Consider the following 19277-nt stretch of genomic DNA (forward strand, 5'->3'; position numbering starts at 1 on the left):
GCAGGTGTATTTACTGTGCAGTTGACACCACAGGTGACAGCGTTAATTGTTCATAAGTTCACAAAATAATAGCAGAACAAGAACATCTCTTGCAGTTTTGCATAACAATTGATGCAATTTACCTTAAGTTCAATACAAAATGGTACAGAAAATCTCCCAGGTTAAACTTGAAGAATTAAATTCTTTGGCCGTGTTGGTAATTGAGTGATGGGTAGTGCTCAGTGTTCCAGAACTGCATTTACATTACTGCATATATAAAATGACAAAAAAATGCATGACAGCTTAGCAATGGGGCTGTTACAGCTGTATGGTGTGAGTTATATAGTAGTTACTGCAAACAACTGTTACGTCAACACCACTGTGCTTTGCAACTGAGTATTCACCACAGTGCAGACAGGTGACTGTTTTGCTAGTTCCTGTACTAATCGTGAGGTAATACTTGACGTTCACAAGATGGATACAGAAGTATGCATTGGTTGCATGTTTTATTGGCAGAGAGGTATGACTTACGGAGCATGATACTCATATCAGGTATAGTTTAGGATGAATGAATATTTGAGATTGGATAGATGACTGAATAGCACTTTGTAACCTGTAGGAAAGATTTGTATCAGAATACCGATCCCTTTAGAGGACAAAGAATTAGTCTAAATCCCAGTGGAGTATTGATTGAGCTATTAAAGTCAGTGAGATGGCACAGAATGAGGAGAAATCTTTCTTGGTTGTTGACAGTGATGTAGAAAACAGCTGGGAAATGGCAGTTCATGGTACAGGAGAATTGTTTGTATAGCAGATAGGGCAAATCCATTTTACGGGTGTAACATTTGGGAAGGCTTTCGCCATATTGGACAAGAATCACCATATCGGACAAGAACTGCATGCATAATTTGGATTGGGGGAGGGGGGGGGGGGGGGGGGAGACGGCAGCTTGCTAGTTTGGAAAATGTGATAAAGTACAGGTGTTAATTGCTGCATTTAAAGTAGACAGAGGTTCTGATCTAACCACAAGAATAGTTGGGACATAAATGTTGGCAGAAGTGTCCACTGATACGAAACTTTCTGGTGGATTAAAACTGTTTGCTGGACCAAGACTCGAATTTGGGACCTTTGCCTTTTGTGGGCAAGTGCTCTTCTAACTGAGCTATCCAAGCACAACTCACAACCCATCCTTACAGCTATACTTCAGCCAGTATCTCGTGTCTCCTACCTTCCAAACTTCACAGAAGTTTTCCTGTTGCTCTGTGAATGCTTGGAAGCAGGGGGAAACTACAGCAACTCTTTTTCCTGTGGGCATGCAGCTCCGCTGTTTGGTGTAATGAAAATGACATCCTTGTAGGGAAAATACAGGGTAATTATAATTTAAATTAAACTTCCAAACACTGTAGAAATAACACACTCTAGTCAGAATCATATCAAATTGCAACGGAATGTTATCGGAGGAGGAGGAAAACGAATGGCAGAAGAAAAAAAAGAGTGTGAAAATTGATCAATAGATGGCACTGTATGTGTCAGAATACATAAATGGAAACACCTGTCATGCGCACGACCCATTAAAGTTGGTCTGAACACGCCGGGTACACGGCTTTTCCTCCTTGCGCATCTGCGACATGCGCCATGACTGTCTCAGTGCAGGATCACGCTCTGCTTGTAAAGCTGTATTACAAGAATGATGACTGTGCACACGTTGCTCTGCAGAAGTTACTGGCACAGAAGGGTTTGAAAAAAGTCGTTGGTCCGATGACTGCCGTGGGCCTGGAGAAAATCAATTCAAAATTTGGGTTCTTTTGGTGTGCACCTTGGTAGAGGGAGGAAATGAATTGGTTCAACATGAGTGAAAGCAGTGGCCACAGCAATGCAGGAGGAGACTAGTGGTGGTGTGCAAACATGTAGTGCACGGAGAACTGCCCGTACATTGGAAATACCTGTGAGTACTGTGTGTAAAATCCTTCTTTGCTATCCTTTCAAAATCACCCATGCACACCTTTGCTTTAGAATTTCTTGCTCGCATTGAAGTGAACAATGATTGGCCGTGGAAGATTTTGTGGACAGACAAAGCCCACTTCCATCTGACAGGACATGTCAATACACAGAACTGTCGAATATGGGCGTCGGGAAATCCACACACTAATCAACCAGTACCACTTCATCCTGAAAGGTCACTGTGTGGTGCAGGTTTACGGCATCATTTATCATGGGGCCATATTTTTTCGAAGAGACAGGTGCTTCCGGTCCTGTTACCTGTACCATCACTGGTAAGTTCTATGAGTGTCTTTTGTGCAACTACATAATTCCAGCTCTCCAACAGCGTGGATGTGTGGATGGGATCATTTTTATGCAAGATGGCGCACCTCCACACATTGCAAATCCAGTTAAGCAGTTGCTGAAGCACCATTTCAGAAATGCTAGAATTATCAGCTACCATTTCCCTACAGCCTGGTCGTCCTGATCACCTAATCTTAATCCATGTGACTCCTGGCTGTGATGCTATCTGAAACATGTTGTGTTTAGTGTTCTGATTGCTGCATTGAATTCTTAGCTGCATTGAAGTCACACATTGCGCAACACATTCTGAACGTGACCCCAGAAACACTTTGATCAGTTGTGGAACACGCTGTTTCTCAATTTCAACTTGTTGCAGAAAATAGTGGATATACTGAACATGTTTTGCACCAGTCACATGGAAATTAATAATCGAATTTGATTTTGATTAATGCTTTATGTGGTTTTTGGCCTCAGGACAATTGAAAACTGATTTTTCTCATCCAATGTGATATGACCTTGCTGTGTTGGATGGGCTTACATAACTAACAGTATCACACCTGTGCACCCATGCACATTGAACAGTTCACTTTGTTCAATGTCAAACGTATGCCTCAGGCGTTGTTGTATGATTCATTTGTCGTTTTTAGTCGCTCATTATTAAATTATGATGCTTACAGCGCCATCTTTTGTAAATTTTGTAACTATTTATTTTTCTTCGGCCATACATTTCCCCCCTTCTCTGATAACATTCTGTTTGCAATTTGACATCATTCTGACCAGTGGTGTTATTTCCACAGCCATTTGAAAGTTTAACTTTAATTATAATTACTCTGTAGTTCCCCTTTCTGACCTTCGGGTGGAGCCTACTCACAAAGATATTGTCATAATGTTAATATATTGTTGTTATGATGATGATGATGATGATGATGATAACAATAACAATATGTGCTAAATAAAACTATTAACACCTTTTCCATTTGGGATTAGAAACAATATATTACAAAGGGAAACTATTTAGGATTTCTATAGTATTGTGAATACTGTATTTAATTATAGATACACATACTCTGGGGTAATTTTATTGTGATACTGGTTGGTTAGACTTACCAGGAAGGAGAGCATTTTGCTTTCTACAACTCCATGATGTAGGAGCAGTGTTCATGCATTATGTTCAGTCACTGGTAAATATCATTTAGTACTTCTCAGTCAGAGATTAGATGTCAGACTATTCTTCTCATAGTAAAACTTTCATTTGTGCCTCATATACCAATTGTACAGCAGTGTTAAAAATTTTTCATTAATGCATTTTATATGCTGTGTTCCAAAAGGTTCTCTGATGCATTGCCGTATGCCAATTACTATAATACCAGTCATGCCAGATCAACAATTGTGTACTCAAAGAGCTCAGACACTAACTTTGGAAAACACATAGCTAATGAGCTGCAACATTATTTTTAAATTAATTGATCAATGTTGTCAAGTACCAGAAATTAAGATTATTGAGGACTTGGACATATAAAAAGCAATTAAAAGCTATTGTACTTTTCATATTTGAAAATATTTCACCTGTGTTGTGTTAACAATTCTCCCACTCTTGATGGGGAAGGCATATTACAAAGTAAAAATGGAACTATATTCATTCATTTTAATGCTTTTGAAACCACCTGAAGTCAACAGGCGAATCAAAGTCGTCAGGAAATAAAGCCAAAGCTTAGACTAAAATAGGACATGCATCTGTTTGTCTTTTAGTCAACAGTTCCCCAAAGTAAGGAATGTATTGAATACATTAAAACTTTCAGCAGTGTTCCTGTTTCCATATGATACATAGGTCTGAGACTGGCATAATGTGGAATTGTTATGAAACAAAATTATAAAATGAAAGGATGGAGTATGGTCCCCCCCCCCCCCCCCCCCCTTTCCTCCTCATTCTTCTTCTTCCTCTTCTTTCTTTTTTCCCCCAACATTTCAAAGAGAAAAATAAATGTGTTTCGGGAAGATGTATTTATTTTTATTAGGTGTAACATACATTATTGACAACCTTCTTACAAGAAACAATGGTGAACATTATAAAGAGTTTCTTTGTAGTTCAGCTGAATTAGTGGTATTTGGTCTCAGATCATGAAAATAAAGGCCAAAAAGTAAACAGTGGTACAAAAAGACAGACCCTGAATGCCTTACATCATCATCATAATCATCATCTACTCTTTCTTTTCATACATGGTTACTAGAATCTTTCCCCCGTGGTCTGAACAGATTTTGCAGTAACAGGTTTCATTTACTTTTTATGGAGTATGTGTAATCTTGTAAGGAAAAGACATACAAATTATCTGTCAATATTTGGAGCACAATGGTTATGGCATGGAATTTGCATCCCAGGTGTATATTTTCCATAGTTTCCATAAATCAATTACGGATTGCGGTCTGTTTGAAAGAGATACAGCCAATTTCCTTTCCCACTTCCCTATACTATAGCCCAAGTAATGAAGACCAAATAGTGGCAAAAATGATATAGTTGCAAATATTTTTACAGTGATTGGAGGGAGTGTCATGAACACACACTGAAAATCTTCACTGGTGGAGTATGATTGGGCAGGTGGGTGGGGGGAATAAAGGTTACTTGTTTTCATTTTTCTTGAGAACTGGTGCTTCTAGTGAAAACGTGTTCCAGTTCAAAATTAAAAAAAAGATCCTATACAGTTGTTTCTCTAGGGCTAATGGTTACTACATTGGCTGGGATGGAAAAACTGCAGATTACTAAAAATAGTGTTTTAATGTTATAAAAATACTGTTTACTTTTAAACAAAATGGATTAAGAACAAATGTTAAAATGTGAACCATTTCTAAGTGCATTAGAACTATATCAAGAGATAAATTGCGTTCTGGGGGTGTAAGAAGGCTGAGGGTGGAGGTATTTAAAGGGAGTTGGAACACCCTACTAACTTCTGTTTTCTGTACTAGAGATGTTCCCTGACCGAGAAGAAATTCTTCTTTCGTAGTTTGTTCCTTTCTCCCAATCATGATTTAAGTACAACCAAATTATGAAGCTGTTGAGGACACTAATGTACAAAATAATGTAAAAAAAATTACAATGGCTCATTTTCTTGTCATAAAGGTTGTAATGTAGGTCCTGCCTAATTTGTCCACTGTGTCTACATCTGATTTAGTTGCATTACAATCTAGGATTGTAATGGGTTTTGGTGCTTCACCTTCATCTACTTCCTCTTTGAAATGCACACATTCAACGATGTCATCATCTTACCCTTTTTTGGAAAATAGGAGATTCTCCTAGTACAAAGAGACTTGAAGCTGCACTTCTTCTCCTTGCTATGACAAATTAGGCATGAACATCACCAGACTTGTTGGCACAATGCACCACCAGTGATTCATAAGGCGTGCTGTGGAGGATTGGTATAACTTTTTGAAACACCCTGCAATTGCTTCTTGTGATGATGTGGGGTAGAGGAGTGGGGAAACACCTGTTCACTCTTGAGTTTGCAGACCAGTGATGGAGGAAAGTGCATGATCTTCATCCACTTCTACTCTCCACCCATGGCTATTCCACCTTGTTACAACCTAGAACACCCTTAATACGGCTCTGCTGCGCTTGGACATGGTCTTCTTCTTCTTCTTCTTCTTCTTCTTCTTCTTCTTTGTGTCAATCTCACAGCAGTTCTCAACTGGAGACACCGAGCGAGGTGGCGCAGTGGTTAGACACTGGACTCGCATTCGGGAGGACGACGGTTCAATCCCGCGTCCGGCCATCCTGATTTAGGTTTTCCGTGATTTCCCTAAATCGCTCCAGGCAAATGCCGGGATGGTTCCTTTCAAAGGGCACGGCCGACTTCCTTCCCCGTCGTTCCCTAATCTGATGAGACCGATGACCTCGCTGTCTGGTCTGCTTCCCCCAAAAAACCAACCAATCAACTGGAGACTCATCATCGTGTCCTGTTCTGAGCATCTTCCTTCAACTGTTTGTGTGTTCATCCTCTTCTGATGTCAAACATTAGGCTCATTCTCTTCCAACCTCTTCCTCTCAATTCTTCCATTTTTTTCCCTCTGTAAGTCTTTGTTGCACACAATTCCTAAGCAGTACATGCTCCAGCCAAGACTTTTCTCTCTTTTTTGATCACTTCTGATAATCTTCTTCCATTCCATGTTTTCTTCATTACTTCTTCATTCTTAAGTCCGTCGGTCCACTTCACTTTCAGCGTTCTTCTCTGTGGCAACATTTCAAAAGTTTTTCAGTATCTTTTCTTTTTAACTGTACGTGATTCACTGCTGTATATCACTGCGATACAGACATAATATCTAGCAAATCTTTTCCTCAGCTACACTGGAATTCTTTTAGATGATGATAGTGTTTCATGTTTTAGATGTTCTCTTTCCCATAGGTATCCTTCTCCTCATTTCTTCTGTACGGTTTCCATTGCATGTCATTAAACTTCCCAGGATTTTACTTGTTCTATCTTTTTTCTGTCTAGGAATATGTTAACTGGAGCTCCCTTCTTGCTTATTGTCATCACTTTGTCTTTCCTTTATTTATCCTCATTTCATATTCCTTGCCACTTCTAGGAATACTCTTCAACTTCTTCTGTAGCTTCTTTTCTGATTCTGCCAGTACTGCTTGATTAGACACGTATTTTATAACATTTATCATTTCTCCTCCAACTACAATGCTTTTTGCCTCCTCTGTGGACTTAACTATCAATTTTCTCCATATATGTATGTTGAATAGCATTGGTGTTAGTGAGGATCCTTGCAGTGCTTGTCTCTTCTGTCTCTGTTACTTTTTGCTTTCTATACATCTACTTTATTAACTTTCTATCTTACCAGGGACATCTTTTAAAACTCTCAGCATAATTCTCCAATTACTCTATTGAAAGCCTCTTCCCACTCGGTGAGCCAAATACCCACCTCCTGGTTGATTTCCATTATTCGTTCTCCAATCATTCTCAGACAGCCTATAACATCTCTTCTTCGTTTATCCTTTCTGAACCCAGTCTGGTCTTCCACAATATTTTTCTCAATTTTGTTTTCAGTTCTCCTCAGTATAACTCTTTTTATAGGCTTTGTAATGTGACTGATAAAATTAGTTGTCCTATAGTCCTTACTTGCATTGTTTTGCATTACACATTTTTAGATAAATGTACTAGAACGATCTTAAGTATGTCTTGATGCCAAATTCCTAAATTCTGTTTACTACCACAGTCTATCTGGTTATTGAAGTTGGACCAAACACTTCATTTCCTCAGATGGTATTGTTCACAGCCCAATTCTTTGTTTTCTCAGACCTTCTGAATTTCTGTCTCCAATTCCAGTTTCAATATCTTAGGACCACGGTGTCCTTCATTTTGTTTCCATTCATCTTCCAAAACCAGTATTGTGTAATCAGCCTGCACGCCATGTAACTCCGCCACATAATTAATCCAAACTTCCTTATCCCCTTCTGTGCATACTGTCTTCTTCCTATGTTTATTTAACATTCCTTGTTTGCCTTTTTTCCTTACTTATCTTCTTGGTAAGAATTTTACTGTTTTCTACATTCCTTCCAGTTTACTTTCCTTTCTTATTCTTCTATTTCCTCTAGTGTTTCCCCATCCAGTCTTCTGTAGCCTACTCAGTTCACTTTCTTACTTCATTGTTCAGTTTTCTGTACTGCCTGCTGCCTTTCTAAATTGTCATCTTAACAGTTCTTGCACTTATCCATTATATGCAGCATACTCACTGTTATCCACTCTTTCTTAATTCTTGCTCTTTTCTCCTCTCCAGTATCTTTCTCTGTTCCTTCCAATATGTATTTCTAATGATGTTTCACTCTTCAGTGGCTTCTGCAGGTTTCCTTACATGTTCCTATTTATTTTTGACGTACAGTATACTCTTTCTTAAAAGTTAACATTTTTGTTTCTCAACATCTCATTTCTTTATCTGTAGTCTTTTTTAATTTGCTTTAATCTTGTCATAATATCTGCTACAAGTAAATTATGTTCCATATCAGCATCAGCACCTGGAAAGGTTTTTGCCATGTTTGTCTTTGAATCTGTGATAATGACAAAGTTTATTTTATATTTAGCAGTATCACCTGGAGCGTTTAATGCGTGTAATCTTTGTTGATGTTGACATGTGGAATAATTGGGTCTACTGCTGGATGTTTGTGTCGCTCTGGCACAATATTTCGGCCACGTAACTTGTTGCCTTCTTCAGGTGCTACCTGAGACTGCCGTATTGGAGGATCTTGTCCAGTGTTTATGCCCAGAGGGCGCTGGGTGCTCTCTCTGCCATCCGCGCCCACCTGGTGCTGCCTGTAATGTGTTGTCTCTTCCCCGGTGCTCCCTTGGACATCTGCGCCCGACTTGGTTGCCATCTGTGGCAGCTGTCTGAGTCCCGTCCTGTGACGGGTGTTCTGTTTGCGGGCCGCGCCCGCCTGGTGCTGCTCCTGAGGTTTTGGCCCTTCCCTGGTGCTCTCACGGATGTCCGCGCCCTGCTCGTCCACCATCTGTGGTCGTGGCAGCTGTCTGGGGCCGGACCCGTGTTTGGCGTTCCGTTCATGGTCTGCGCCCGCTAGGCGCTGCTCCTGAGGTGCTGGCACTTCCCTGGTGCTGGCACTTCCCTGGTGCTCCCACAGACGTCCGCGCCCGCCTCATCCACCATCTGCAGTTGTGGTAGCTGTCTGAGGCCATCTCCTGTCGGGCGCTCTGTTCGCGGTCCGCGCCCGCCTGGCGCTGCTTGTAAGGTGTTGTCTCTTCCCTGGTGCTCCCTCAGATGTCCGCGCCCGACTTGGTCTCCATCTGTGGCAGCTGTCTGAGGCCCGTCGTTTGTCGGGCATTCCGTTCGCGGTCCGCACCCGCCTGGCGCTGCTCCTGTTGCGGTGTTACTACTTCTTGAGGAGTTTCTTGGTTCCTTTCGTTGGTCCCTGATAAGCTCCAGAGCCGGACTCCGTGCCGAGCTGAGCTGGTAACCGCTGTCTCGGTTTTTAGGTTGTCTGTGACCTTCATCTCGATGGCCTCCTTTATGACACTGTCCCAAAATCTTGGAGTCTGTGTCACAATTTTGGTGTTGTTATAGTCCATCGAGTGACCGAGCTCCAGACAGTGCTCTGCTATGGCAGATTTGGTTGCCTGTCCGAGTCTGGTGTGCCTCTGGTGTTCTTTGCACCTGACGTCCACTGTCCTGGTTGTCTGGCCAATGTATGATTTTCCACACTGGCACGGGAAGTTATAAATGCCTGGTTTACGTAGCCCCAGGTTGTCCTTCACACTCCCTAGCATTGTCCCAATTTTGGAGGGTGGGCTGAAGATACTCTTTATATCGTATTTTGAGAGAATTCTGCTGATCTTCGCAGAAATAGGTCCAGCATATGGCAGGTATGCCACCTTCTTCGCCTCCTCTGGCTCCTCTTCTGTACTCTGTGGTTGGCTGGTAGCACGAAGTGCCCTTTGGATGTCTGTGGAGGAGTATCCATTTCTGCTGAACACCAGCTGTAGATGTTCTATCTCTGTGGCCAGACTTTCCGTATCTGACAGAGCCCAAGCCCTGTGAACTAATGTTTTCAAGACTCCGTTTTTCTGTGCGGGGTGGTGTTATTGGCTTGAAGGTATAAGTCAGTGTGGGTGGGCTTACGATACACACTGTGCGCCAGAGTGCCATCTGCCTTCCTCTTGACCAGGACATCCAAGAATGGGAGCTGTCCATCCTTCTCTAGATCCATAGTAAATTTTATACTTGGGTGGCATGAATTTAGATGTTCCAAAAGTCATCTAGCTTCTCCCTGCCATGGGGCCAAGTGACAAAAGTGTCATCGACATATCTAAGAAAGCATTTGGGTTGGTAAGTGGCTGATGCAAGTGCCTCCTCTTCGTACCTTTCCATGAAAAGGTTGGCTACCACTGGTGATAAAGGGCTGCCCATTGCCACTCCTTCCGTTTGCTCATAAAATTGACCCCCATAAAGAAAATATGTTGAGGTCGGTACATGCTTGAACAGGTAGAGCAGGGCACCATCAAACTTCTCTCCAATGGTCTTGAGTGAATCAGTGAGTGGCACTCATGTGAAGAGCGACACCACATCGAAACTGACCATGATGTCAGAGTCCACGGTGTGTAGCTGCCTTAGCGGTTGTAGGAAGTCCTCAGAGTTCCGAATGTGGTGTGCATATTTGCCCACATATGGTGCCAATATCTTCTGCAGGTATTGTGCAGTGGGGTATGTCGCTGCACCGATGTTACTGACAATAGGTCATCTTGTCCACCTTGTCAGTGGGGTCGCCATCTAGTGGTTTGTAAGCAGTGCCTTCCAGAAGTTGTTGCACCTTCCTATCATACTCCAACTTGTTTAAGATGACCGTGGAGTTACCCTTATCAGCTGGCAGAACTACAATGCTGTCATCCTCCCATAGCTGCCTGAGGGCCACCCTCTCCTCGCTCAAGATGTTGGATTTGGGGGGCTACGTCTTGGTGAGTGCCCTGCAGGTCTCCCTGCGGATCTCTTCAGACACGTTGGAAGGTAGTGTATGGACGACCTGCTCAACCGAACTGATGAAGGCTGCAACAGATATGCTTCTGGGAGTCGCTGCAAAGTTGAGGCCCTTGCTGAGTGCTTTTGAGGTGGCCACATCGGGCTGTTTGTCGCTCAGGTTGACCACAGTCCGTTCGTACCCATCCTGTTGTACCTTCTTGTTAAGGCACTCAAACTTGGCCTGTTGACATGCTGTTGATTTCCTCGTGGTGCATTCAGCCAAGGACCAAGAGGCACCATCAACCTGGTCCCAGTCTTCTCGGGTCAGGGTAGCTGCTATGGAAAGGTGGAGATACAGCAACTCCCTGGACATTACATCTAGGCAGTGGTGCATGTCACGCACTCTTTCTCTTACCAGTGCGAGGCTGGCACGGTGTTCCATTCTGTTCGCCGTTCTGGTGTTGACATGATGCTTCAACCTGGCGAAGACAGGAACTACATCCCCCTCTCGGCATCTCAGAAGGAAACAGAGAACTCAGCATCCTCCCCTTCCTCTGTCGAAGCTTATCCATCTTCTTAATATTAAGGTACATCTCCTCCCAGTAGAGTCTTCATATGTAACTCTTCAGGCTTTCCCGGCGAGATCTTGACATGTGGAATAATCGGGTCTACTGCCGGATGTTTGTGTCGCTCTGGCACAATATTTTGGCCATGTAACTCGTTGCCTTCTTCAGATGCTATCTGTTGATGTTACTTAAACCTATTAGGTTTCCACTCCTTTCATTGGTCTTTTCCAGTCCATTGTCTCCAACTATATTACTCCTCATCTTTCCACTATACTATTCCAATCTCCCATCATTACAGTTGTTAATTGTCTTTTCCAATTTTCTTCACAGACTTCCCCAGTCTGCTCACATACTTTTTCCACTTCCTCTTCGTTTGCATTTCTTGTTGGCATGAAGACTTTAATAATCAATGTATTCACAAAGTTACTGTTTAATTTCTCTGTTAACACTCTGTCACTAATTTGAATACCCCTAACTATGTTCATGTTTAACTGTTTCTTTGATGTAACTCCAACTCCATTTGCCTTCCTTTCCGATCCTTCATAAATTGTCTTCTCAACATTCAGATTCTCCTTCCCATTGAACCTCACTAAACCCTACAAGACTTACAAAATGTCTCTCTATTTCTCTCTTCATGTTGTCCAACTTTCTTATTCATCGTTTTCACATTACCTGCAGCAATCCTCAATAAAAATGCTTCCCATTTTCATCCTCCTATCTTGATTTGATTGATTGTGTAGTTCTCTTGGGTAAGTGACCACCCAAAGATCTGATTGTGTGCCTTTTCAGGAACAACCATCCTGGAGATGTGGTACACACATTTTATATTTGTTGTTTTCCTACTTCATTAAACAGTAATTTTATATTAATTTGAAACAAACTGAACATGGGAAGGCAGATTTTGTAGTAGCACTGTTGTACTTTCCATCACCAGACAGTGCATGGATGATGCATTGGCATCAGGAGACTCACACATGTATGAGATGAAATGTCAATATTTGTGATGGGAGGGAGTTACATTACTTGAAGTCAATAGTTCGACTGGGCCAGACATTAGTGGCAATAGCTCTGACTCATAGACACTGCTTACACACTTAACTGTAGTCTTGAGTGACCTTCCAGCAAAGTCAAATCATGCATTGGAGCAAAGTATCCCCAGTAGAAATATAACAATGTCATGGCATTCTGCAAAATTTACCCTGAATATAGGCTTACATTTGACTTACCAGCTATTGTTTAACTCACCAATTTAATATTTCTCTTATATACCCCCACCCCTCCCCCCTATTTCCAAACGACCACACACACACACACACACACACACACACACACACACACACACACAGTTTCTTCTAAAAGAATTTGTAGAGTAATGCTTAGTTTGTCAATATTTGCTAACTCCATGTCCTGTTGAGTTATAAACTTCCTCGCACTCAGGATTGTCTGTCATACATTATTGCTGTCCCTCCTGCAGGCCAAGTACACACCAAGGTCCGGCATGCAATGCCGCTCAGTAGCTGTGGTCTCTGTGTGACAAGTTGCTCCTTGCACAGATACACTACCAGGTCCATAACAGGAAACTGTACTTTTCAGCAGACTATAAACCTCCTGGAGGCAGAGAGATTTTTTTTTTTTTTTTTTTTTTTTGGGGGGGGGGGGGGGGGGGGGAATTTCACAACTTTAAACTGCAGCTTTACTAGCAGTGAATACATGATAATGTGCATTGTTACAATGCATGCCAAGACTGTAATCACTTAAAAGAGGTCTGTTATGGAAACATGGCTAATGACACAGGCACTCTCCACATTTGGTTGCTGTGGCAGTGTACATTCTATTTAAGAGGAGATGTAGTGTTTGTACAGTGTGATTGAAGAACCTCTTCACGGAGAGGCTCTCACTGATCGTACCTTATAACTCTCCAGCCATTTCAAAGTTTAACAGACTTAAATAAATGTTACATATTAAGATTTTCTGTATTCATCTACACCAAACATTGAATTGTTCAGAGCTCCTTCTTTCTCATATAGTGCTTTTCCATGTGGCTCTACCTCTCAAAAAAAACAGTGCCTAACAGAAAGTTGCCAATGTGGTTTGTCAGTGGAATAACTGGGTGCTGTTGAGCCTTTTCACTGTTTTCTGAAAACTGAGACAGTTTCCTTAACGGGTTCGATCAGGTGCCACATGCTACTGATGCTTCACTCTCAGGCCTCGTATGTTCTTGTGATGCACCATGTCCCATGTTGGTGTGAGGATTGTAAAGACTTTCATCAAATTTTTGCATCACAGCCATGTATTTATAGAGCAGCTGAAGAGAAATCACAACCCTCAAACCATGAATATGAAACCAAAGTAATACAGTGATTAAGATACGGTACTGATATTTATGGGTAGTAGGCTTCAACTCGTTTAACTGTTTTGATTTTTGTTTCCTGTTAACCTCTGGAGTTATGTATCTGGGACTGAATTTTCTAATTGCATGTGCTAAGTCGAAATAGTGTGCTGTAATGGGGCTCAAACTCAAGTGCCTGTGTTTTGTGAACTGTCATTTGTGCTATCTGAGCATACCTCCTGGACGTGTTAATCCTATGAGATCATGAGAGAACCTATGCATAGTTTGGAAGAGAATGCTGAGAAGATGGTGGCAGATTAACGCTTTATGCCAGTGTGTGATGTGTGCTCAGGTAGCGCAATTGGAAACATGCTGCCCATGAATGGCAGAGATGCGGATATGAGTCCCAGTCAGGAACACAGTGTCAACATGTCAAATACTATCAAGATTAAGTTTACCTGAAACCTGATCTTGTGAGAATAGCCTATCCTCATATACTTTGTCAACAAAAATGTTTACATTGACATTATTATCCCCATATATTTAAACATAAAGTTTTCTGTCTGCATTGTGTTAATAAAGGGTGATGTCAGTTAGTTGTGCAATCCCCCCCCCCTCAATCTCTTAGTGTGAAATCTCATAGTTACTTGTCCTTATCCTTATCCTTTGCTTATTGTTATATTTCCCTTAGGTGAAAGTGAATTATACAAGTAATGCTTCATTGGAGTTGTATTCTGTGATAGTCAGCATGCTATTATTGAGAAGTTTTTGATATACATCTCTAATGAAACTTGTATTTTTGTACACATAATTTATGTATTCCAAAATAGGTCCGTCAGTCTGTAAAGCTGTTTGCTGTAAATTTTTCCTCTCGTATTGCAACATCTAAGCATTAATGAAACCCTTAAGAAATCTTTGTGTTCAATTTCCTTATAAAAAGTCCTCATGACAATTGAAATTAATGCGCAATTTTGGACATAACTGATTTAAGCATTTAGATACTATGTATTGTTGCCTACATCTATGTGGTATTCTGATTATTATCACTACAAGGGGGTGCTGAAAAGTAATGTCTCTGATTTTTTTTTGTGTGTTAACTCTTAAAGGTTTTTAAATAAAACAAATTTGATTAACATTCTACACCTTTATTCTTCACGTCAATATATTTATGTCTTAACGTAGCCACCCTGGTGATGAACACATTTCTCCCAACGAAAGACGAGCTTGTTGACATCACCATGAGAATGTTTGACTTTGTTGACAGAGCCACTATCTCACCTCTGCTTCATCACTATCAAAGTGAAGTTATCGAATATGTTTTGGAACCACATGAAAATGGAATGAGGCAAGTCGGGAGTGCGTGGAGGATGATTTATCATAGTGAACCCTAGGTATCGAATTGTTGCAGATGTCTCGGCACTCATCTGTGGTCTGGCATTGTCATACTGAAGGAGATGGTGCTCCATGTATGGACAAACTCTTCGAGTTCGAAACTTGATTACAGCACGTCGTTTCACATGTATTGACGTACACAGTTACGTTACACAATCTTTTGTTATGCACTACAATTCAGAGCCCTCTAGCGACATACGGTTGCAGTTTTTGTCAACGAAGCGGGAACGACTGAGTAATATACATGACATGTAATACCACATCTAGTATTGAGAGCAGAATAAAAAATTTGGAGGCATTACTTTCCAGCACACCCTTGTTAGTAAGTTAGTTCCACCCAACAGATATGTGTTTATAAGACACCCAGAAAAGTTGCTAGATACTTACTACTGTGTGTAGAGTGGGCAACCTCCTAGTTACACTGGATGTCTGAACTAACATTTCTCATCTGATTTTTATGCCCTTTCCATTACTGTTTTGTCGTGAGGCCTAAAATGGGAAATATCTCTTTGACTTAAATCACTGTGATATTACATTGTGTAACACATATAATTTTGCCATTAGGCAGTTCAGTTGAAACCGTAGCTATGCATTGACTAGTATGCCTCTTGACTCAACAATATCTCACTTTGGATGGCATGTCACAGCCAAAACCAATCCAGAAAAAGGGTAGTCAATGCTAAACTGCAACTGCAGAAGTTACTATGATAGTTAAACTCTCCTGATGAACTATATTTGTACTGTCTTAATTTATTCATCCTGCAACTGTGCACAACAACGGTAATTTAGTTATTTCATGACACACTAGGTGAAGTTATCATGCTTAAGATATGTCATAACAGTAAGATGAGTATTAATGATTAATCTCAGATTGTATTTGGCATGCATCTAACATCATGTAACTCATTGTATACTATTTTAAATATACTAGATTGGTTCAAATATTTTTCTAAAAGAGGTAATACATAAATGAGGATAATGCTCTCACCTACTTTGTAAGTCATTTGATTGAGTCTGGTTTCATTCTGCATCATTCTTAAAAGGCTGTTTTTCTCCAATAAAATTTTTGTCACAGGAAACATAAAATAGATGGAAAAATAAAGAAAGAGAGAAACAAATTGCCATATTTGTTTTACCTTTGCAATGTTGGGGAAGGAGATGTGTTTCACAACAGCAAAGATGAACAAGTGCTCATAGATCCTCAGCGACGCATATTAGAGCCCATGTTGACTAGACAATTTTTCTTGTCTTTGTATATACTACCACCTCTGAAAGATGCTTACCCTACAATCTTAGCAACAACAGTACTGGTACATGTATACCACAGTCAGAGGCATCAGAATAATTTTCATTTGTAACTTTCGACTAATTCATTTTTGGTACAGGGACCATTGCCTCAGATTGATGTGTTTATCCATCTCCTGTAACATCATCATGGAATCACCATGTACATACATACATTTAAAGACCCTGGCACATATAACTTAAATACTCTGTTGCTTCGTTGTATGATGATTCCGGATGCGGATTCCTATGTAAACTTGATCTACTAAGCTTCCTCTACAATCTTTAGAAGTGTGTAACATGAATTATGAGCCACTCCAAATATGTTCAGCTGAATTGCACATAGTGTTACATATCTTTTGCCTTGATCTGTAGGATTTTCAGTACTTTCTATTGAATATCACTCATTTATTCACTATAGCATTGCAGCTTCAGTTTTTCATTATTAGAGAATATTATTCCCAGTTTCTGTTGTTATTTTTTGGGCAGCTTTAATTCTTTCTTTCTGCATTTTCTGTTTTTCTTTGTTGTTTTCCTTTCTTTTCTCCCTTTGTAAAGAGTAACGTAAACTTCATTTATTAGTGCATGATAAAGAATGTGATGCAGACTGTGAAATGAGTGTTGTATCTGTACATGTAAGTTACGTGCACATCTATGTTCTGTATCTTCTTTTTATGTTTTGCATGTGTTGTGTACTTTGTATATAATTGTTTGCTTTTGTTGTTTGTATGTAGGGCTTTCTGGCATTTCCGGCTCCATTTTCATGAAAATGCTGAGCAGATATTAAACTCACTGGATAGTACACATAAGAAAGCTCTTAATCTTGAAATGGGAATGTCAAATTCAAACAATATAGCAGACCAGCAAGGAGGAAGAGGAGGTAGGCTGGCAGCTGGAAGTGACTTTCCAAGAGGTCGAACTGTTGCAGGTACCATCAACTACACTATCATTAATATTTTTATAGCATGCAGAAGATATTTATTTATGGCTGTGTGTTTATCAGCTGAGTTTAGCTGTAATCTTGATGGGACCAGGTGTCCACAGAATGGAATAGTTACATAGATCAATTTTCATATTCACTATGTTTCACAGTTTCTGTTACTAGCTTCTAGTGGTTGGTGGATATAATTTTGATTGGGAACCCATGTCCTGAAATGTAATATTTGGATATAAAATAAGTTTGAATATCACATCACTTTTAAATTTTCTTCTTCATGGTGCGCACGTACACAGACTGAGAAGACAGTCCCTGTTGTAGTTATGACATCACATACCATTTTCATCTGACTACAACAATGGCTGTGAGAAACTATTATGTCACTGCTAAGAGGGTCAATTATGGTTCTCTGTGGATGTGTCGCACTCTCGACTTTGAAGAGCACGTCCTTCATTGCATAAACAAGAACCTGATGATGAGTACTGGAAACATTGCCGGTGCAGTGGGCTCTAATAGAGCACGTAGGTCAGAACTCACTGTCTCTGCAGTGTGCATACCACTAATTGGGAGATTTGAAAGTGATTCAATCTTTAATCTTATTTGACATTCAAATGGTACAGTCCAGTCATTGACTTCTTATCAGAACTTTATCTGCTAAGTTCTTTTTGCAACCTATAAAAGCCTGTAATAAGAACTGTGAAACACACTGTATTTATTTGCAGAAAAAAGCTTCGTTGAGTTACTTTTAACTGTAATCTACAGGGTGTCCATAATTAAAGTTTCAGTTTCAAAATGCTGTAGGAAGAGAACCCCTGGTCAGAATGATATCAAGTTTGAACTGTGTATTACACACACACACACACACACACACACACACACACACACACACATACATAGTTCATGAAAATTCTGCAAATGACAGATGGAATCGCAGTGTGACAGCTGTGGTTTGAGCTGCATGTTACACCATCCATACTGTTCAAAGTGCATGACTGCATAAGTTTGGCGCTCAACAAAAAACACCATATCAAAGTCGTACCACATCGGATGGAAAAAATCAGTTTTTAATTGTCATGTGGCCAAAAACTGCATCAAAAGTAAAATGACGTTGGTTTCTAATTGTTATGATACCAAAACAAGCCATGTTCAATATGCTGTCTACTGTTTTCTGCCCCAAGTTGAAATTGAGAAACAGCATATTGCACAACAGATTGGAGTGTCTCGGGAGACATTTAGAATATGTTGCTCAGTGCATGCCTTCGTTTCAACTACATTCGAGCATTGAACACAACACCTCTCAGATAATCCCACAAACAGAAACTGCACGGTTTAAGATCAGAAGATTGGGATGTTCAGACTCTAGGGAAATGATGGCTGATAATTCTAGCATTTCTGAAATTCCTCTGCAGCAGCTGCTTAACTGACTACAATGTGCAGAGGAGTACCATCTTGCATAAAAATGATCCTACCAACACATCCACACTGTTGAAGGTTTGTCTTGCTGGCAGGTTAGCAGGAAGCAACTCTTTAACATGGGTGATGATGTATGGAGAGCAATGCAGGGTGTTTTGTAGAATTTTACACACTGCTCAAAGCATGTCCAATGTTTGGGGAGGTTCCCCCATGTGCAGCATTTTTGCACAATACTGCTTGATCTGTTGTGCTGTGTTGCAATTATGTCTTTGACAGACATTGGATCAACTGCTTTCCTCCCTCTGCCACATTGCACTTCAAAAGAATCTGTCTTTTTGAATTGTGTAACCAATTTCTCCAGAACCTGAGCAGAACTCGTGCACTGCTACCTGTGAAGGTAAAGGCATGTGCCATTTCCTTTTCAATTAGAGACCTTTCTTGTCAGTTGTCGCGCTTTGGTTTTAAATATTTATCTCTAAACTATATTGAACTCTTTGTTGGTTTCCAACAATTTTTCAATTTTTCCATCAGATCTCAGTTTTTCATACTTTCAAGTGTCCGGATTCTCTGCAGGGCTACTGGTGCAGTCACCATTCTTGTGATGGAGCTTTTCCAGGAGGCAATCCTTCATGGAGACAGTGAT

General features: G+C 40.6%; 1 protein-coding gene across 1 annotated transcript in view; it reads left to right on the forward strand.

Moving 5' to 3' along the window:
• LOC126449172 (CLIP-associating protein 1-like) overlaps positions 1–19277 on the forward strand; it is a 246609-nt gene that overhangs the window by 88819 nt on the left and 138513 nt on the right. Inside the window, 1 exon segment of the mRNA XM_050091014.1 lies at positions 17019–17212. Coding sequence (XP_049946971.1) covers positions 17019–17212 — 194 coding nt within the window.

The sequence above is a fragment of the Schistocerca serialis genome, unplaced genomic scaffold (genome assembly GCF_023864345.2).
Source record: "Schistocerca serialis cubense isolate TAMUIC-IGC-003099 unplaced genomic scaffold, iqSchSeri2.2 HiC_scaffold_711, whole genome shotgun sequence".
NCBI classification, from domain to species: Eukaryota; Metazoa; Arthropoda; class Insecta; order Orthoptera; family Acrididae; genus Schistocerca; species Schistocerca serialis.